This window comes from Sinohyriopsis cumingii, chromosome 6 (assembly GCF_028554795.1).
Source record: "Sinohyriopsis cumingii isolate HCF-2022 chromosome 6, ASM2855479v2, whole genome shotgun sequence".
Classification (NCBI taxonomy): Eukaryota; Metazoa; Mollusca; class Bivalvia; order Unionida; family Unionidae; genus Sinohyriopsis; species Sinohyriopsis cumingii.
Window position 1 is genome coordinate 86,735,636 of NC_142966.1, and position 23,232 is coordinate 86,758,867.

At 37.4% G+C, this 23,232-nt stretch overlaps 1 protein-coding gene and 1 long non-coding RNA gene across 6 annotated transcripts in view; one reads left to right on the top strand and one right to left on the bottom strand.

Annotated features, from left to right (window-relative positions):
* The window catches only part of LOC149797381 (uncharacterized), a 67,494-nt gene extending 61,424 nt beyond the window's left edge, over positions 1-6,070 (bottom strand). Inside the window, exon 1 of the long non-coding RNA XR_016421807.1 lies at positions 5,850-6,070. This is a non-coding gene — a long non-coding RNA (uncharacterized LOC149797381). The remainder of the gene's footprint in view (positions 1-5,849) is intronic.
* The window catches only part of LOC149797379 (uncharacterized), a 137,415-nt gene extending 119,856 nt beyond the window's left edge, over positions 1-17,559 (top strand). Inside the window, exons 1-3 of one of the 5 annotated variants that reach the window (XM_089962155.1) lie at positions 10,709-12,734; positions 14,043-14,139; positions 15,374-17,559. In XM_089962155.1, the coding sequence (XP_089818281.1) occupies positions 12,239-12,734; positions 14,043-14,139; positions 15,374-15,482 (702 nt within the window). In that variant the 5' untranslated portion in view covers positions 10,709-12,238 and the 3' untranslated portion in view covers positions 15,483-17,559. Of the gene's footprint in view, positions 1-10,685; positions 12,735-14,042 lie in introns of those variants that run through there. The other 4 variants (XM_089962154.1, XM_089962153.1, XM_089962156.1 and 1 more) reach the window with 4 other exon arrangements.
* The last annotated feature ends 5,673 nt before the right edge of the window (positions 17,560-23,232 follow it).

Here is a 23,232-nt window from a genome sequence, read left to right on the forward strand (position 1 = left end):
CGAGATGACGCGAGTAGCAATTAATATACCATTACCTGATTTTCATCTGACTGGATTCGCTTGTATTGAATCATTCGAGTTTAACGAAAATCTTCATAAGATTTGTTATGTTTGGTTTGATAAACATTTTTGTGAAAAATGTTGGGCGCCTATAGTTTTATTACGATATATGCTAGATTGTGCGGTACTGACATTGTTGGTTGTCAGTGAGGCAATTATATCATATCACGCGCAGACCGAAGTTTGGTTGTCCATGCCAGATTTTATCAGTCTCGATGAAGTTGTTAAGGAATTTAAGGAAAAATGTCCTGGTGTTTCCGAAGATGATATTATCAAAGAAGCTCCTAAAATTCTCGCGATTAAACTCAAAACCGCAAAAGATCTCGGTAGAAGAATTATAGGTAAATTTACTCAAGGTGGTGCATATTGCCATAAAAGACATCACGCACGATTAATTTTAGATGATGCCGAATACGATTTTATAATCGCTGATACAATAGCGAGAAATATACTTGTAAATTTTGAGAAAGTGTTTATTTATCCGACGGAACAAAATTGGGTACGATCGTTAGTTACATAAATGATGTCTCCCCACAGTATACTCATCTAAGATCTTCCATGTTGGCGTATGTTTCTATAAATTTATTATCGATGATTAATAAATTTCCTGAGACCGCGGTCACATTGGCAACAGATTCGTTTTATAAATCGAGTAAATATTTAGAGTCTGTTATGGAATTTATAGGTAGTGGTGAACGATGGAGTTCGTGGAGAATAAAAAAGGAAATATTGCACAATTATACAGAATCAGCAGATGTTTCGATGAGAAATTTTTATCGCAAGTGTGATAAAATATCAGAAATGTCGAAAGCGCCATCGTTGAGTGATCCAATAACTAGATATAAGACAGTATATCTCAATGGACCTGGTGGATGCGGCAAGACGACTCGAGCAATTAATGTTTTTAGAAATTCAGATATGATCGTGCTGACACCCACACATAGACTTGCACGAGAGATGAAACAACGGCAAGTACAAACGTGCACGTATCATAGTTTCTTTCGGTGGCGCGGGGATACATGGACTCCTGAACGAATGGGAGAAAAATATATACCTAAAATAATTATTTGGGACGAGATATGTACGGTGTCATTGAATACATTAAAAACGTTTCTTGATTGGTTGTTGACGAAAAATACCGCTATAATAATGTGTGGCGATCATGGTCAGCCGCCGCCTTTTGTTGGACTATCTCCACATAATTGGTTAAAAAATTTCGTTGATTATTACGAAGAAATAGATGAAGATCATAGAGCTCTTGATGCAAATTTAAAGGAGTTTAAAAAATTAATCAGATTACAATCAAACAAAATTCAGTGTGAAATAATACGCGGAGTGATCTCAGAGACCTCAATGAGTGATTTTTTAAATTTATGGAGACCCAACGATTTGATAATAGCAAGCAGAAAAATAATCAGAGACGCTTTACAACAGCAGTTATTTCAGCTGCATAAAGAAAAATACTCAGAATTGCCCGTTCCGTTATGTTATAGACCATCAGATACACGAAAAGAAAATATTAATGTTGATATTCCAGGACAGACTGAGAATCAAAATCTTGTATTAAATGATATTGTCGCTGTTGATATCAGCGTGGTCGAAGATGCATTACGCGCTGACAAATCTCCATGGGTGTTGGGATACGCTATGACGATCCACTCGTCTCAGGGATTAACTATTTCTGATACACGAGTTTGGATTGTGGACGATCGTATTGAGTGGTCAAATTTAGTTTATTTAGCGTTATCAAGGGTTAGAAAAATATCTGTTACGGAGAATTATAATTCCTGAAATCGTTAATAAAACCAGCATCATCATCGATGATAATACAATAAGAAAAATATTAATCGGATACAAACAATCTGAGAAAAAAAATAAACGCGACTTTGATCTTGATGTTGAATTTATTATTGAGTTAAAACAGCAGCAGAATAATCATTGCGCAAGTTGCAATTGTATAATGCTGTGGAGGTATTCGAATAATGATTCAAGGCAATTTACTGTAGACAGAAAAGATAATAATCGCGGTCATACACGAGAAAATGTGATGTTGACCTGCCTCGAGTGTAATCGACGTAGAGGCGCTAGTTAAGTGATCGCGGTGGTAGTTGTGTATCCTCGGGGATTATTTGTAGTTGTTCACGTACAAATCCACGTTGAGGAGCAGTTAAATCTAATCTGTAGATTGCAGGTCTACCTGAGGATCTTGTCACGGTGGATATTTTGTGTGTGATACCACTCCAAATAGGATCAGTCGCTCTTTTTTAACCATCTTCAAGTTCACCCGGTTCATATAAATATCTAACTGTAACATTACCCAGTATTTTTTGTTTTTCAATATCTTTGCGTTGTGTTGGTATATTTTTTTTTGTAATTGCATTAATGGGTTTCATGTTGGTTGTTCGTGTAATCTCATTATTTAATGCAGCTGTCACGCTTGGTTATCTTGTAACCCATTAGCGAGATCTTTTATCTTGAATAAATTCCTTAGCGTATTGATACCCAAATAACCGCTCAACAAGTGTTCGATTAAATCGCTCAACAATTGCCTGATCACGATGAATTGCAGTATGCCCTCGTCGTATTTTGGTATTATGTTGTTTCATCAATGATGATACTAGACCAAGAAATTCCTTACCAGGATCAACTTGTAATAATTGTGGCCATCGTAATGGTCCTCGTTGATAAATTCGTTCAAATGCATCGGCTACTTCAGATGATGTTTTAGTTGATAGTGGTTCTGCATCTTTATATCTACTTGCAACATCATCAACAGTTAACGCGTACTTGTATGTTTTTCTGCGTACAGTATCATGTGGTAAAAACAGAATATCAGCTTGATGAACTTCATTAGGAACATTAACATAGAAATACGCGTACTGAATTTGTTTCGGTGGTAGTAGATAAATTTGCCATATTGCTTGTTTGGATAACCATGCTTTAGCAGTAGAATGTTTAACCGCTGCTGCATCAGCAAGTTTACTAATTGCTGCTTTACCTTTCTAGTATCCTCTTGGACTATAATAAATGGATTCCATTATATATTACCAGCCCCAAGCACTAATTTACCTTTCATCGCGGATCTTACTAACCAATTAGCTAATTTTTCTTTTATATTTTTATTTTTTATAGAATCTAGCGCGTGAATTAATTTCACATCTGCAATGTGCCTGTCTTGTAGATTTTTAGTCTTATACGCAACATCATCAGCATAACATGCTTTATCAATAGCGTTTACTGGTTCCTCGCCTGGTTTTGATTGATCTTGATTATCGAGCCTGATATCGAGTCGAGTACCAGGAATGCAATAATTATATCCTGGTAGATGTTTTTGTCCTGGATATTTAGCCCACGGAATTCCCGGTAACTTTGTTAATTTTGCTGCAATATCACCTCCGTGTTGCTTTTTTTTTTTAGTTGACTTTGGTTTTGGTTTTTCACCTGACTGCACTGACTTGTCAGTGGAGATAAATTTAGATTTATTTGTGCCACACTACGTACACTTACCAGTAACTGCTGATTTATTATTTTTTGTGGTAATAGTTGTTAGTGTTTCCGTCGGTGTACGCATCCTACACTTTACACAATATAAATCCAAAGATATTTTATACAGCATGGATATAATTGATTTCTCAGCGACAAGAAAACGAGAACCCGTTAAGCGTCATCCTGCGCTACCGAATTCCATCAGAATGATAATAATAGGACCATCTGGATCGGGTAAGACGCAATTATTACTTAATTTGGTAATGAGATGGTTGAAATGGGATAAATTTTATTTGGTAGCACCATCCTTTGATGATCAGAGGTGTTATGAAGTATTAAAAGACTTTAACGAAAATGCAAGATTAATAAATGACTTTGAAAATATTATTGATTTTATAACAGATATCGAAGAAGCACCGTCCGTAGATGACGTTGATCGGTTTATTAATAATTTAGTTGTGTATGATGATGTAATGTTAGACAAACAATCCAATCCAGGCAGGATATTTTCTCGTGGCAGACATAAAAATACAGATGTGATCTATGTTACTCAACGATACACACAAATTCCGAAAGTGATCAGAGACAATCGCAATATTTTAGTTGTGTTTAATGGCGTAGACACACATACGATGAGAAATATTCATCAAACTTGGTGCAGCGGTGACATGGATATAACTAAATTCAGAAATTTCTTTTCACGAGCGCAATCTACTCCGCATGGATTTATAACAATAAATTTGCACGATCCTAGAACAAGATATCGTGTAGGTCTTGATAAAATATTTGGATAAATTAATAAATTTAATTAAACATATCATTAATATATGCACAATTGTACGTGGTTAATTCAAGGAACAACAGATAAATGCAACAAAAGGTGCCGTGGAGAATATTGCAGGAAACATAATTATATTTTATCAAAAAATCCTCATGCTGGTTCACGACGCTGTATTGGATGTAACAACGGCGTTAGAGGATAATATCAGATTTGTAAAAATTGCGGTGGAGATCGATACAGAAGTTTAATGATATATTACAGAAAAAGAAAGAACATAAATCCAAAAATAGAAAAACCACCATCAGAACTTGAATATTACCTGAAGAACAAAACAAATGATGATAAACGTATTCAAGATTACTCTGATGAAGATTCAGAATGATTGTACTCTGATGTTATTCAGAATAACATAGCAGCAGAGAGGGTGTGGACCGCATCCATTGTTTGTCTGGGTCAATCAATGACGCGGTAATGTTAATGACCTGTATGAAGGGTCACTATTTTTTTTGTCTAAAAAACGTACGTGACGAATTAAGTGATCTGTTCGCCCTTTCTGCTGCTGATGGTAACTTGAATGTCGGTTCAAGGCCTGAGCTTGTCTAAATGTTTGATATTTTCTAGAAGAGAATTTGTTTACGAATTCGAAATTTGAAAGTAGTGGAATTGTGATTAATCTGTATGGGTTATGCTATGGCATACGGTTACTAGAGGGCAAAATGGGGAAGATGTAACTGCTCGGAATTTCGGTATCATCAGCAGCATTAAAACATACGTCACACGTATCTGCTATGATTATTAACTGGTATCTCTTACCCACACAATACATCTTATTGTACATGGATGGGTCGGGGTGGGGAAATGGACATGCACCAAGTCATTCTCAAACGTGACCCGTATCCGCTATGATTATTATCTGGTAAACTTACTGATACAACTCTGCCTTATTGTGTACAAAGGGGTGAGAGATAAGAGGAACAAGTACAGCGACCAAGTCATTCTCTGATGTCACACGTATAAAGATTATATAGTATCAGATACCCACGCAATTCTGCCTTATTATATAATGTACACGTAGATACCATGATGATCATGTGGTACCACTTACATCCGCACAACTCTGCCATATTGTACAGTGGGTGGGGGAGAGACAAGCACAACGGCCAAATCATTCTCTAACACTACACCTAAATCATATGAATCTGTTATCTAGTACAACTTACCCCACACGGTGGGTGGGGAAGGGGGTAAGGACTAAACACATCTAACACTACACGTGTATGCTATTGTAATGAACATTACCTCCATTATAAATTTACATTGCAATTACTGTGCACGATTTCCTAGATGACAGGTGTGCTTTATGTATGGTAATATGGATAATGTACTTATCTAGGACACGTCTTTCAGCGTTTTTTTTTTGTTTTTGACACGATGTGATAAACATATTCGGTATGTATTGTAACTTTGTATGAATATTGTGTGCATATTTTACGTGTTAGTCATAACAGTATAATGAAATTACCTTCTATCATGTAAAATTCCACCAGTACATGGTCAATGTATTCCATAATTCCAATGTTTTGCTGTGCAATCGCTGCCAAAATACGTACTAATCCGCCATTTGCCTCTTTTGGTCAATAGCAGTCTCAATGTGCAATGACGATTACTAGTTCGGTGCATCAGTGGTTAAAAGAAAGAGAAATATAGATGCCAGCATTTCATATTTTATTATTAATTACAGCAAATGTATATGTTGATAGTTAATCAGAGTGTTAATCAAGAGTGCTCGCATAATACGTGCCATTTATCACGTTACGCATCGGGTAAGGGACAATTAAATTATTATGTTACACAGAGAATGTGAATATGTGAAAGTCTGTAAACAGTGCAAGAGGGGCGATGCAGCTTGCTAATTCAAAAGTATGTTAAGCGACTTAAGACTATTTTACCAAAATGCAAAAAGGATGTCCTACCTTACCGGCAGACATCTCTCAAGCAAACTCGCAAGATAATTTTGAAAACATATTAAAAATTTAAAAAATCTACGTTTAGATGTTGGACGTTATAAAAATCTACGTTTTCCTGTTACACGTTATAAAAATATCCAATATAATTTGAGCAAGAATTAACGAAATTATTTATTCTTCATTCTGTCGAAACTATTACCGTTAAAATAAAGATATGTGAAAAACATAATCTCAAACGTATAATTATTTAATATTACATTTATAAAACTTGTTTTATAATATCCAGTTTGTTCATTCCAGGGATCATGTTTGTCGCCATGATTGTTACTCCTTCAGCACTTTTTAAATTCCAGAACCTAAAATAGTAATTGCATTTGATGTGCATCTACATTGCAAACCTATTATAGCGCATGGACTTTCAGGGCAGGGGTAAATCATGCTCCTAATAGATATTTCGCAAAGATTTTGTGACCGTAACATGAGGAAATGGAAAGGCTCAGTTGTCGGTCATTGTGATATTTTTACGGTTTTATTTTTCCTCATGACTGTTGATCTGCCAACTTTTTTCAAAACCAAGCAGCTCAATTTTATTTTCAACAACAACATCAACAATAATAGTAATGATGATGACGATCAGACAATACGACCCATGAAGAACAAACAAAAGACTGCACATTTCAGGTAAGATTCAAACGAGAGATAATATCCTATTACAACTTTGTTGTTTGTGTTAGTTCAACAACCTCGTGAAAGTTTAGTCGGCATTAAATTACTTATTGACTAAGGAAGACGAAAAGGCTTAGTGAAATTGTAACGAACTGATGTGAAGGATGAATCATGGTGGGTGTGGATGGGTGGGATATAATTGAAAGAAATCTATTATGTTTTGCAAGGAAGTACATCTGAACAATAGACAGCATATTAATAATGTATCCAACTGAATATCTGAAACATGACATGTTAAGAAGTCTGCCTCATCATTTTAAAAGATAGGTCACAGTGACATTCTCTTCATGTTCTATTTTTTTATCCAGTATTTTTTGCAGTTGATCATACGTAAATGTGACTATTAGCTGCCAATGATCTCAACCATGTTTGTTTGTTAAATGGGTAGAAAGTTGAACGATGGGGTCATTTCAATGAATATTCATTTAAATTTGGTGCATATGTTTAAAATAAAAAATAATCTCTGTTCAGATATCATTACCAACTATATTTAATCGATTAATATTTGAAATAACAGTCAGGATTAGATTGGCTTCACGTCGGTTGTCCTACAAGAGGTCCATTATAAGAGCATTTCTGTGTGTATGCCTATTGTGGATGTGTTTCACGTAAGAAGAAACACGGAACAGCGCTAGTATAATTCATAATAATTTGCTATAATCAGTTCTATGATTCGAAGTGAGGAACAAAGGGAAAAAAACCCAGAATGGCTGATAACGGAACGGCAAGGCGGATATATGCCATAAACACTATATGCCTGACACTAGAAAACTTGCATGAAAATATCTATGAAAAGTCTTACTTTTCAAATTGTTTAGGCAAAATAATGAAAACAATAACGACAGTTGTGCGGCCATATTGATTTTCATAATGTATATACGTATTTGTCTCGCTTTCTTAAACTGGTTTTAAGTCGCAACAAATCTTTCTTTAAAGATTCAGTAATGATAATACATGCTGTTCTAGACGGTTACAATGAAAATTATGTAAATCAAGTGTGGTAAAGTCGTATGAATAATGCGAACAAGATTCATCTACCATTTGAGGACTATTTTAGCAAAATACTGAACTGAAGCACTTGCTCAATTCAATTGTTATTCCTCCATAAAATGTCCGTAAGTATGATTTACAAGCCATGACGTATATCAATCCATACTTTTTTCTCCAAATATCATAAACAGTGTCCATGTATCTAAATATCACTACCTCAGAGTCATCATTTATAAATATTTAGGTTTATAATCTATGACCTTCGTTTCCCGTAATATATTTCTTTGTTTATTAAACATGATTCCATAACAACATTTTCCTTGTGGGACACAGGTAGATGACCACTCCCCAAATCCTTTCATTGATAAGCGATCATGCCAATGGAATATCGGCTAGGATTATGTAAATCGTTCTTAGCAACACATGTTGATAATTGTATTATATAAAGTATTTAATCACTTTCTTCTAAAACATTTTGTAGCATCACCATTGAACTTAACTTGTTTTGCAAATCACCTTGTAATTTTAGAATCTTAACTGCTCAATGTCTATTAGCACTTCATCTAGGAATCTTATACTGATGGATGCGGAAGATGAGAGGTTTGTTTAAGGTAGGTATTTAGTCTTGAAAATGGGGAACATAAGAAGCGAGTTTTCGTTGACAGGTGATTATATACTACCGAAACAGACACTGTTGAATAGATAATTTGGGATATTACCTTACTTGACCTTTTATGAACATAACTAGATATAAAGGATTGACCGACTGCCCTTGAATACAGGAAATTAATTTCATGAGGTTTTCTCGTATTATGCACAGTTTTTGTGATGACCAAAAAAGCGCCAATCAAAGAGCAACTGGGAGGTCACTATGGGCAGACATGTTGCATTCACGATTTGGGAGTGGGTAGGAGCTCCGTATTTCTCACCCATGCCACAGAACAACCTGTCTGTTTTGCTGACCTTACTTTTTCTATCTCAGTCTGCTGATCTCAGACCTCTCGTCTCAGTCATGGTGTCCACACGCTGGGAACTTCTTTTAAAAATAAACCAATGCTGTCTTCTGCTGTGCCAGAAGGAGGTGTTATAAAATCTAACAACAGCAATAGATATATATCAAAAAGTATTACCCTCATAAAGCAACTTAAGGTCTCTCCAGCTTAGATAACACTATGCAAACATTTTGACACACACACACACACACACACACACACACACACACACAGATATTTGATACTCCAGACAGACAGGTAATACACATCACTGGCCACACAAAACCGCCAAACTCTCGAGTGCTACTGCAATGTTGGCAACAAACAAAAATGTGTTATGTCAAACTGGTTGCTTCCTTGTCATACACCCACAATCCACCATAGCTGATCAAATATAATAATGAGATTGCAAATGTAAACTCATGTACTTACCGACCAGAGTGGCTCATTCATCCGTCCAAATGCCATTCCGCAAAAAAGATCTACATGTAGCTTATCATTGTACTGGTGAGAGCAACACTTGCCTGCCATAGAAGGTTTTCCAAATTAGAAGTGGTGATAATTAAAACTTAACCGTATAAAAGATATTAATTATTTATTGTTAGTTTCATATTACACCTATCAATTAAATTTGATAATAATGTAATAATATGAAATGGGGCATAGCCTCGTGGGGAGACAAATAATATAACCCCTTGACTGGGATTTCCTTGTTTCAGTCCAAACCCCAACATCGCTTCTGTTAGTATCAAATATAGACCATGTCTACCACACTTGTTATCATTGCTTAATGGAACCAAATGTTTCTGTCTTGGAAACAAACAAACAAACAAGAAAAGATATGAGAAACCCGTGTGTGTGTGTGTGTGTGTGTATGTGTGTGTGTATGTTTTCTTGTCAATACGTTACATATGCCCAATTACGTTGTTATTCGAAATGCAAAAGTCGATCTGTATAATAATCTTAAAAACGTCAGTATGGCGGTGGAGTGCAAACAGGTGTGAAAATCGCTGTTAGAAACAATCGGGTTTGATGTGATTCATGTACAGTTTGTTAATTTTGAATGCATATGGTTATTGTCTAAAACCAGACTGTAGGGAACTAGACACTTTTGAATCAATATTGATTAAGTTTGTTATCTTTTGTGTACTTTATTTATTTCATACTCCGCTCTGTTCGTGGAATTTGACCTAGATCGTACGCGACCATTGCATACAAGCAGCACGGATTCCTCGGACCGCTTTTCCGACATTAAGTGTAATAGAACTCTGTGGCAGTGTTTGCCACAAGTGCCTTATCAAATATGGATTCTCCAAACGACGTATCTACAATGGAGAAATCCACCCTTACTGCGGAAGGAAATGCGTAGTGTACAGGTGTAACCTACAATCTTGATTTGACTAAGGCTATCGTGGACGCATTGAACACCACAAACTTCTTGAGTTAGTCTATCGTAGACGCATTGAACACCATATACTTCTTGAGTTATGTTATTCCTCTAACGTGGAGACCTGAAACCAGTGATTTTAGGTGTCGGGAGTGATGCGGTTTCATCAGCTATTGAGGTAGCCATAACACATCACCTAAAACCCCTACATTCAAGTTAGCTTAGAAGGACCAAGAGATTGACAGATTGAAATAGACGATATGTAAGCAGGCTAAATAAAGATCTTGAGACCAGTAGTCGTGCAATAGACAATCTTGAAAAGTATTACTGAGTTTGATAAGCATTGTTCATATAACTACTTACGCCTGCGTAAGTACATTTATAAGTTGTGTGAGGAGGTTGGGTCTACCTTTTACCTTTCCCTATTATGACAGTGAACATAGCCCGGAAGGGCCAATTGAATTGCCCCGAAGTGGTCACATGGGTTTCACTGACCAATCATTAGTCAGGGCTTGCAACTGCGCACAGTTACTGAATGGTAATTAGCGTCACTTTCAATTGAACAGCAGAGGAGCAGAGACGTAATCCTAGATTCTGAAAATATTTGGTGTGGAATTTTAAATTTTAACTTCCACCGCTTTAACTCACACCGCCGCCCCAACACAAACTTGCTTTGAAGCTTTTAGGGGTATTCTTAAAGTGAGTAAAAATTTGTTTTATTCATTTCTTTACAATACTATTATCAATATGCCTCTTGCTCTAATTACGGGCCATTCTGTTTGTAAATGGCTATCACACTATCTTACCTCTGACACTGATGATCGTCTTGCCTTAGATTTTAAGTTGAGAAACGTCGCTTCCGTTAAGTTGCACGGTGTTGGAGGAAGAACAGTTGAGAAATGGATGACGTTTGATATGTCGTCTCTTTGGGGTTTTTTTGTCCCGATGTTGCGGTGTTAGCAAGGATTGCAGGGATAAATTCCGAGCAGAGGGCCTGCACTTGTCAAACAAAGGGCAATGGTATTTATATAAATATACTACGGGTGCTATCAGGGCTGCTTGCAAAAATAAATAAAAAGTTTTAAAAAATAATTATTTTCCGTATTTGATTTACTTCCTTAAAATACCATTGCATGGGCATTCCTGTCACCACATTAATTTACTCTGTGTTAACACGTTAGCTTGGTAAGATGATAATCAATATCGTTACACCCTTGACTGTTCAGTTCTACATGCATGTCGGTCCGTATGACTCTTGCATTTTACCAGTTTAGTTGTTGTATTACACTTGAATATTCTTTTATTCAGTTTTGGGCTCCACTTTCACTCTACGTTCTATTATTACAAGTTATCAAGAGGATACCTCTGCTTGACTCTACCTACTATTACAAGTTATCAGGTGGATACTTACACTTGACTACCTATTATAAGTTATCAAGTGCATACTTACACTTGACTACCTATTATTACAAGTTATCAAGTGCATACTTACACTTGACTACCTATTATTACAAGTCATCAAGTACATACTTACGCTTAACTCTATCTATTATTACAAGTTATCAGGTGCATACTTATACTTGACTCTACCTATTATTACAAGTTATCAAGTGCATACTTACTCTGGACCGCATACTATTACACGTGATCAGGTGGATACTTCCACTTGACTCTATTATTACAGGTTATCAAGTGGATACTTCCATTTGTTACAATTTATCTAGGAGATACTTCCAATCGACTGTACCACGGAACTTGACAAGTTATCAGGTGCATCATATATTCTGTGTCTTATCAAGTTGGTAGTGTTAACAGCAGTTAATTACAGTGTTTTTTTTAATCATGATTTATGCCATTTGTACACCATGTAACAATTTCATTCCTATTCAAGAAATACGGAAATACTGCTCGCTGTTTCTATTTAATTCTTTGTAGAATGGCTCCACAGAGAAAAACCTCCAAGGGGGTGCACAGGGTGGTGGACTCGACGAATTCCGCACGCAAAAGTGCGCCTTCGCGACAGAAAGTTTCAAAGGGGGTACAACGGGTGGCGAAAGACAGGACCAGGAATGTCAGACAGAGAGGAGATTCTTCAGCTCCAGCTCCTGGCCCTGCTTCATCCCTTGATGCCGAGGTTATAAGAATCATTACTAGAGATGTGACTGACAACATCAAAGCGCATCTTGATGATCGCTTGGCCAACATTTTTATTAACGTGAGACCAATACATCAACCTGCTGATAATCCAGCACCTGCGGTATCGGGGTTGCAGCAGCAAAATCATGAAGTAGTGGATCAGGCAGTAGAGATGGCAACATCAGCATTGGTGGGAGATACTCTGATAGGTAATGCTAATGTGTGGACCCCTATGAATGTTTCCAGTCAGTCGGCACGGCCATGTCTAAACCAATCCAACTTTGTTAGTGCATCCACTCAAATCACCTCTGCTATCCCTATAAAGGTCAAACAACTCATTTCAGAAGGCCATTACGTTGATTTAGCCACGCTTCTACCTGATAGGAGAAAGGAGACCTTTAAGATGCAGATTGACATCAATCAGTCTTCTCCCGAAATTAAACTTGTCCCTAGTCAGAAGAAAACCCCTCTTTACCTTACTCAGTGGCCCTTTGCTTGGAATAGGTTCGTTGAAATTCTCGCAGAAAGTAAAACAGTATAAATTGCAGGTTTTTCGCAACATATGGAAACAGTTATGACTCTTTCCAACAAAAAAGCCAACTGGCGTTACTATGACGAGCAGTTCCATCAACTGGTCAGTCGCGATGAAGCCGAATGGCGCACAACACACTTAGAGTTGTACCTCCAGTCGGTTATGGACGTGCAAGGGATTGCACACTCTCAACATCAAAATTCCCCAGGAGTAATATTTCCAAAAGGGGTCTGCTTCTCCTATCACAAAGGTAACAACTGCAAAGCTGGGTTGGCCTGCTCATTCCAACACAGATGTTTCAATTGTCTTGGGAACCACCCTTTTATAACATGCAGACAGAACGTAACGCCGCCTTTCAAGGTCATGCCACGTTACTCCCATAAAGATTACGCTTCATAACCTTCAATCAATAATTGGTACCCTCAGTTTTGCTTGTGGCGTGGTACTCCAGGGACGAGCGTTCCTACATCGACTCATTAGTATCACAATGGGAGTTTCACATCCCCAACACCATATTAGACTCAACAAAGCAGTAAAATCGGATTTGATTATGTGGAGTCGGTTTCTTCAGCATATCAATGGTCGCTCTCTCTTCTTACCAGACCGCTGGTTAAATTCGGACACACTGAATCTCTTCACGGACGTGGCTTGTACTGAGGGCTACGGGGCCGTTCTGGGCGCTAGATGGTTTCATGGGGTTTGGAATGAGGAGTGGAAAGAGAAAAACATAACTATACTTGAACTTTACCCTGTTGTAATTGCTCTTCAAATATGGAGACCTTTGCTTGCCAACAATTGTATTTATATCTATACGGATAACATGACCTTAGTTCATATCATCAATAAGCAGTCGTGCAGTTAATCCGACATTATGTATTTCATTCGGCGCCTGGTCCTCACCTGCCTCCACTACAATATTTTGTTCCGCGCACGTCACGTCCCGGGTCTTCAAAACGATTTAGTAGATGCTCTTTCTCGCCAACAGGTGCGCAGATTCTTCCAGCTCTTCTTTTGTGCAGAGGAAATCCCGGTACAGGTCCCGGAACTATCGTCATTTGCAGCCTGGGAGTGATACTGTCCATGTTGGTGAAATGTGCTCTTTCTCCATCTTCGGTAGAATCTTACAGGCGCGGTTGGAAACATTACATCGCTTTTTCAACCACGTTAAACCTTAATAGCACTTTCCCGGTTTCAATTACCAATTTGACTGATTGTATCTCGTATCTTTTTGAAAAACAATATGCACCATTAACCATATTTACCTATGTCTTGGCTATTGGCTATGCGCACAAACAAAGAAATTTCCCTGACCCAACCAATTCCTTTCTTATCCATAAACTACTGCAAGCGCTTCATAAACATTTACCGCACACAGATGCCAGATTTCCAATTGATAAAGGCATGCTAAATAAACTCGTACTTGTCCTGCCGACATTTACACACAATGCTTTTCGGGCGGCTTTATTTATGTCTGTTTCTTCTTGCGTTTCATGCTTTTCTGCGGGTGAGGGAACTGACCGTTAGGCGGCCTGGTTGCAGCAATCTGCTTCGTTTTTCTCAGGTTCGGATCAATGATGATGATTAGTTGTACAGTTTACGCATTACAAACACTCCAATGGTACCGTTTTTCGCTTAAGTGTCGTACCCCAAAAATTTCAAAACCAGTGCCCTGTCCACGCGCTAAGCCGTTATTTACAACTGCGGGGTTGTCAGGAGGGACCACTTTTTCTTACCTGGAAGGGGGGGGGGGGGTGCCCATAACTAGGCAAGATTTCAACCAAGCGCTGCGCACATCACTCCTCAAATGCGGTTTTAACCCTCAGTTGTTCAGAGCTCATAGTTAGGGTAGGGGCAGCCACAGAGGGAGCTAAGCAGGGTCTCTCAGACAGTCTTATTCAGAACTTGGGAAGGTGGAGGTTCGATGCCTTTATGAAGTATAAACGCCTGAACGATAGAGTTTCCCATCTGTGATTTAGTGCTGCCTTCCGTTGGAATACACGTCATCATATCACCTCTAATTCATCTTCCAGTCTCGTGGGTGCACAGGTCGATTAAAGTCTTGCACATCATACGGACACTGCTCTTCATGATTTGTATATATATATATATATATATATATATATATATATATATATATATATATATATATGTGTATGTGTGTGTGTGTATGTATGTGTGTGTATGTATATATATATATTGTTGTAATTTTCATGTTTTCATTTTATATGTTAATTCACATGTATGAAATTACGTTGTTGTACAAGTCGTCATAGCACATCCTACTGCCGTGTCTGCCTTCGTATTCTTCTTCTTCAGGTCTCATGGGTTCACAGACCCGTACAGCCGTTCACATCATACGGGCGCCGCTCTTCATATGGGTTCATTGAAGAGCATTCCACTTCACATGGGTTCATTGGAGGTGTGACCCTCGTTCGGAACATTCAAACATTCTTCCAATGGCGTTGGACGCTATGTGATACTCCTTTTTCGCGACATGAACTGAATAATTCCGCATTATCTGGATACCTGTGCACATGATATATATGTTACATTATGTGTACAATGTTTTCATAATTTTTTATTTTTATTTTTATAATTTTTTTAAATTTGGATGTATGGACTTCCGTTGTGTTACATGTTTTCAAATCACTTTTTACTATCTTGTTCCGCTTTTCAATTCTTCGTCTAGGTCTCGTGGGTGCACAGAAAAAGACAGCAATACCCATTATACGGGCAGTGTTCTTCATATGGGTTCATTGAAGAGCATTTCGCACATGTAATGCACCCCCTTTTTGAGGTGAACAATTCGGCATTATCTGTATGATATACATATTCCATTATGCTTACAATGTTTTATTTTAATTTGCATGTATGAACTTCCGTTGTTGTACACGTTATCAATCATACGGGCACTGCTCTTTATATGGGTTCATTGTGGAGCATTTCGCACGTGTAATACACCCCTTTTTTGCGGGTGCACAATTTGGTATTATCTGTATATCTGTAAACATGATATATATGTTCCAATATGTTTACGATGTTTTGCTTGTATTTTTTATTATTTTTTATTTTTATTTTTTATTTGCATGTATGGACTACATATCACTTCATACTACCTGGTTCTGCTTTTCAATTCTTCGTCTGGGTCTCGTGGGTGCACAGACCGAGACAGCCATTCACCTCATGCGGGCACTGCTCTTCATATGAGTTCACTGAAGAGCATTTATCACATGTAATACATCCTTTATCGCGGGTGCACAATTCGGCATTATCTGCATACTGGTACATGGCATATATGTTCATTTATGTTTACAATGTTGTTACTTTATATCGTGATTTAGACGTATTGCCTAGGTATTCTGGGATAAATAATTATTATTTTTTCTTTATTATGCTTGCTTTTCATTCCATGGTTGCTTCGCTTTCTTGCTGCAGGTCCCCGCCCCCTTGTTTCATTTTGGGGCTACACAGAGAGCGCTAGATTTGGCGAGCGCTCTCTGTGTGGTGGCGGTCTGAGCCCCAAATTTCAAGCACTTGAGCTTCATTATGTATGTAAACCATCATAGCAGTAACTTTCATGTTTATTTCTATAGATAATCTATACTCGTCACTAAAAGTGGCCTGCAACAACAATCATGGTGTATGTTATTATTTCTTCCCTGAGGCCGAACTCGAAACACGCTCGCTTTGCAGTATCATTCCTGATTCCGTTATCCGTGTCCACAGTCTGGCTTTCCCTCGGACTGGAAACAAACACCTCACCATAAAACTACTTACGCCTGCTTAAGTACATTTATGGGTGGTATGAGGATGTTGGGTCTACCTTTTACCTTTCTCTCTTATGACAGTGAACATAGGCCGGAAGGGCCAACTGAATTGCCCCGAAGTGGTCACATGGGTTTCACTGGCCAATCATTAGTCAGGGCTTGCAACTGCGCACAGTTACTGAATGGTAATTAGCGTCACTATCAATTGAACAGCAGAGGAGCAGAGACGTAATTTTAGATTCTGATAATATTTGGTGTGGAATATTAAGTTTTAACTCCCACAGCTGCCCCTACACAACTTCCCATATATATGTATGTGTATTTATTCGAGTACAGGCATTCAATTTTTATGATGTTGCATATATATGTGTAGATATGTATGTAGGTATATGTGTGTATATATATTATATGTATGTGCATATGTGTGCATAAGTATGTACATAAAGAGATGCGGAGAATTTTATGGATCACACTTCATGAACAAGAACGAATTTTGTTACTGTCCATTAATATAATCTTCTGACTCAATAGTCAATCGTTCTTTCACATTCTGTATTTCATTATTATTTCATTATTGATATTTTATGTGTTTTTTATTTATATTGTGTGGCGGTCTGAGCCCCAAATTTCAAGCACTTGAGCTTCATTATGTATGTAAACCACCATAGCAGTAACTTTCATGTTTATTTCTATAGATAATCTATACTCGTCACTAAAAGTGGCCTGCAACAACAATCATGGTGTATGTTATTATTTCTTCCCTGGGGCCGAACTCGAAACACGCTCGCTTTGCAGTATCATTCCTGATTCCGTTATCCGTGTCCACAATCTGGCTTTCCCTCGGGCTGTAAACAAACACCTAACCATAAAGCGTGTATTACATCTGTGTCTCTTGCTATAACTGTTTGAGTAACGCCCTATTTTCAACTGACAAAAGTGTCACCAACTCAGTTACTAGTATATGTACATTTAAGACTAACAAGTATATGTGTATATGTAGTCTATCTATATGCATTTAATCATATACGTGTATGGGCTTGAATGCAAGTGTGTATGGGCAAACGTGTATTCATGTATGTGTCTTGCTACTTTTAGATTATTGTTACAATCATGTGATGTCCAGTCTTTAGGTGTTTACATTTGAGTTGATCTGTATTGAATTTATTTAATATACAGCATTAAGATTGTTTAAAGTATTTGTTCCAACTTTAAACTCATTACATCACTTCCCCAGTTGTATGCAAATCGTATGCCAGTTGTATGCCAAATTAACCTGCAAATTATCTCACTCTCGAAAAACTTGTAAGCATGATCTCGTCTATTGTTTTTTTTAAAAATAATTTGCACACTATTACTCTTTTCTCTGTCTCCAACTATGCACACTGTCAGTAACACAGTGTTGTACAATCCGACTCTTATCTATGATTTTAACATATCTTGTCTTCATAGGAGAACATATTTCATATAATAAAATCTTTAATAATAATGAATAACACAGTCATGCAGTATATAATCTCCATCGGGGTATTCAAAGATCGTGTGATGTTTTGCGGTAAAGCCGTGCAAATCAACATCACAAGTACGTCTCAAAGCATGGTTAACAAGCAGCCAAATTCAACTGTTACATTGCCATTTATCAAGAGTATTCCATCATTTTAATGATTGCACTTCTACTAACTGTTCATGGGGAATTGAAACAATCCTGGAGTAGCAGGGACGGTGAAGAGACCACTTGCTGGTAAGTGTATTTATGAAAAATAAAACTTCATACGAAAAAAAAAGAGAAAAATATAACGTCAATAACGCCAAAACGAAGCCTGGCACCAAAACAGTTTCTCTGATTGGGTTAGCTCATTTTGTTACCCTGTCTTTGTCGTTAGTGTTTTTAAAAACATTATGTTTTGTTTACCTTTCGGACACTCATATGTGATTGCAGCCTCCTGCTGCTGTGTGGGAGAGAGTAATGAAATCATTCAGTCTCTCAACCAAATATTTTATCAAGACCGATAGAATATCGCAAATTTATCGTGATAAATCCATTTGGAGTAGATTGTGCTTTTGAAAATAATTTCTAAATCTAATCTTGTCCATATCTCTTGAACACCAAGTCTGATAAATATTTCGCAGAGTATGTATATCAACTGTATTAAACACAACTGAAACATTATAGTTATTTCTGATTACTATTTGTATTTATATATCGCTTGGTAATATATAACATCGGTGATTTTGTGTCTTCATCGAGATAATATCAAAGGTGGATTTGATTGTTTGTCCAGCATTACATCATCATATACTACGAGATTATTAATAAATCCATCGAGTTCATCTACACATGTGGCTTCATCAATATCGGTGATAAAATCAATAACAAATAATAATAATTGCCGTCCTCGTCCAACAATTTTGCATTTTCATTAACATCTTGAGTGCATCGTAACATATCTGATCATCAACTAAGGGAGCTACTAAATACAACTTATCCAATTTCAGCCATCTCATTATCAGATTAAGTAATAATTGCGTCTTACCAGACCCAGATGGACCTATGATAATTGCTCTGATAGAATTCGGTAGCCCTGGATGATGTTTTACTGGCTCTTGCTTTCGTGTCGCTGAGAAATCAATGACATCCATGTTATACAAATATAATAAATAATTTGGATCTATACTGCGTTGATGCAAAGCATCCACCCTCACAAGTGGATTAACAACAATAATAACAAAAAAAAAAAAGCGTGCACTTAAAGGCAAGTGTGTGAAATGTGGTAAAAAAAATTAATCTGCGGACACAAAGTATCTGGTGGTGATATCGCTGTTTCACTGGAAAAATTACCAGGAGCTCCATGGGTTAAATACCCAGGAGAAAAAATCTTCATGGATATAATTATTGTGGTCCTGGAACCCGACTTGACGAGCGAGATCAGCCAAGACATGGAGAGTATCCAATAAACGCGATTGATCAAGCATGCCACGTTCATGATGTAGCGTTAAAAAATAAGAATTTACAACAACGACATACTTCAGATGTTAAGTTGATTCATTGTTAAATTCCCTAAAAAAATAAATCTTGCAGAGAATAATTATTTAATTCGTTGGTAAAATCTGCGACAAAATATACTCTAATACTAGGGGCTGGTAATTAATCAACCGATTATTAAAATAATGTAATCGATTTATAATATCCCAATAGAATATTGGAAAGGTAGAGCAGCGATGTAGCAAATGTCACACGTTCTGTTGCTGCAAATTGGTTATCACGAAAGGCAATGTTGCAAACTCATCTACCACTACCTAAACTAACTCATTACGCAAATAATATTACCAGATCGGCGTTTTCGAAGAAAAATAAACAAAAAGTAAAATTTCAGTATCTCCCGATTGTGTTAGATAAAAATAAATGAATGGAGATAACTCTGTCTCCGGTAGAGTAATTAAGTAGCTACCCCGCTTATTACTCCGTAATATTATTTATTTTTGTCATCATTCAGTACTTAACATTTATGTGTCTATTTAGCTGTTAGTTTAGTAACATAATGTTGTAATAGTTGAAGTTAGTAGAAGGGTATTTACACCTTTTAATTTTATCCTCAAATAACTTCGTCATCAACAAAGTCAAGACAGAAAAACAGTAAATCACACACGCATCGTTACGTGTAAAATACGGCTAAGTTATTTTTAGATCTCTAGGTAAATAACTGTATACAAACCTACATGTATCTTAACCTTGACAAAGTCAAGGCAGAAATATATGTGCGAATATTTTATACAATGTGTTCTGGAAAGTGGAAATAAATCCACGCTGCAGTTTATTTACTCAGTATAATAATAATCATTAGTAGGAATCCAGCATAGGAACTTCATAATAATTTCTGAAACATCTATCAGCAAGGATGGTACGTCGGTATAGTGCAAGCGTGGCTGATTCTCATTCTCGAGGTCTGTCGTTCCAATCCCGAGACTGACAAATTGTTGACGGTGAAATATTAAACAATCTGGACAAGAAAATTTAATATCTAAAGGTACAAGGAAAGAGTGAACCGATCTCTTATTTCCAGATGTCCCAACACGAACAAATAAAATCTACTATGACATTGAAATTTTAGATTCTACACCTGTGAAAAAGCTTTCTTACAAGACGAACCCTTTCAAGCAGGAGTGCTTAAATAAAGAAATTCAATATTTGCTGGAAAGTTATTTTATTTAGCCAAGTTATTGTGACTGAATAAATCTTGTATTCTTATGCCGGATCCAGATAATACTGTCCGTATATCTGATACGAAAAAGTGTAAATTTTCACCAAAACAGATTCATTTCCTTGTTTTGCCCAATAACTCGATACAATATGACATTTGTTTTGAAATTTGCCTTTTTTTTCTGGCGTTAAGACTGGTAAGTGCACGGTACACGAAAGATCACTTTGCGTCATTGTATTGCTAAATAACACGTGGGCGTTATAACAACAATCGCGTCATCCCTGAAGGATTTTTACGCTGCACAGCCAACAAAAGGTCGGTAATATCTAGCTGGTCACTGATTGGTCTGACATGATCTAGATGGCCCCTTCGCTCGAAATCGATTTGCCTCAAGTTTTTGTTCCACCACAGTTTCAACCGTGGCGTGGTAACGCCGAGCTGGCGCACTTAATGTAGCACCAGTAGTTTGTACTCCTTGTCGTCTGTGGTCCGATTTTGTCGAACACACCTTCGCAAAGACGCGCTGCCATGGCGCCAGCTGTATAAAGCGAAAATGGTTATGGTGGCTGGTTTCTTTTGCGTCAACGTTGAGACCTTTACACTTAATGGCGGGTGTTTCACCAGATAAAAAAAATACTTAGCACAGGGCTGTTTATAAAGCTTTTGTGTAAGGCACTAATTAGCTAGCTGCCTCTGTCAGTTTGTGCCCAAGAGACTCCATTTACATGACAGAAAGCGATTCCCTTAGCCCATTGCCGTGCCATCCATGGAAGTTAATGAAACAAAAACCGCCTTTGGTAATAACTCCAATGTCAGTATTTGCGTCAAGCGAGAACCACCACCAAAGTTCTAAGTCTCACGCCTTCTTTTGTTTCGCCAGCCTTGGAACACTTGAGTAGGTTTTGTTTGTCAACGTAATTTTGTTAGAAGCATCACGTGGACGGTTAGGCATATCTACGCTACAAAAATGACTTCAGGGTCATTCTAAGGGTTGAAGAGGACATAAAGGCTCACCTCCATCTCATAGAGTCCCTTAAACGTTAAAACTACAATTTTGCCAGCCTCTACATTGGCTAGTTTGGCGACGAGTGAAGAGATATCAACACCCAAGGCTTGGAGGTCCCTGAATTTCTCTGAATAGAGAGCCTAGTTGTTATCAAAGTCGGCCTTTGATCAGTATTTCGAAAGATCTTATGTTTTACCAGCTTACTATTTCTCAGAACGGCGAAACATGTCTAGAGGCATTTGCGTCGACAGCTGCTTGCATAGTAAAATCGTATATATTAACTTTGTTCAATGTGTAAAACTCAAACTTAATACTAGCTATCGTATTGGCTTCTTGAGATCTAACGTTTATGTCATACATTTCGCATGTGAACAGGTAATTGGTGGTAAAAACGACACATACGTTTTCTTCAATGTGCAACGCTGTTGACCTCAAATAAAACTATTATGCGAGGTAGCGTCGGAATTGATGCACATTCTACTAGTTCTACGTTTGGTTCTGCAATCGAGGGTGACAAAGTTTAAATCCTCAACTTTGCTACAAATAGTAATCTAATCAATATTCGGCAAATATTTCTAACAAATTATATACTTCCGGTTACGTGATAAGAAAAATCATATCCTTGTGAATTTTGAGCATAGCGATTTTGATTCTTGGGGTGGAATAAGGCCAAATTTGTTTCTGGGATGTATCGTCTTTCCACTTAGCACGTATTTTTAATTTTACTTTTTGCGGCTGCATGTTGGAATTCATCTGGGTCTGCCTAAGACACGCTTTTGGTGGTATCAATATTGAGGGTGGCTGTATGCGGTCGCCAGTCTTACAAATCCTTCGATCGGATTCGAGCAGAGCTACATCTACATCACGGTTTGTACGTATGTCAACATCATGCAGATTACTGACAGTAGCATCTATATAATCTTTGGCAATCACGTACTTGGGCTCGGTTCAGATCGCTAACGATTCGTACAAGCCTAACAGATTCAGACCGGTCAGATGACGTGCTGCCATCGTGCAGTATACAATCAGCGTTAAATATCACAAAATCAGACTATCTTAGTTTCGTTGGCGGCTTGTTGTAGACTGAGTGTTATGATGTTTTGCTCGTTGAGAAACACAACCAATTCGCCATGATTTAATTCAGCTGTGCATAGGATAAAATATTCCTTCAATGTTGCGATGTTGGCATTTGTCATATTGATGTTA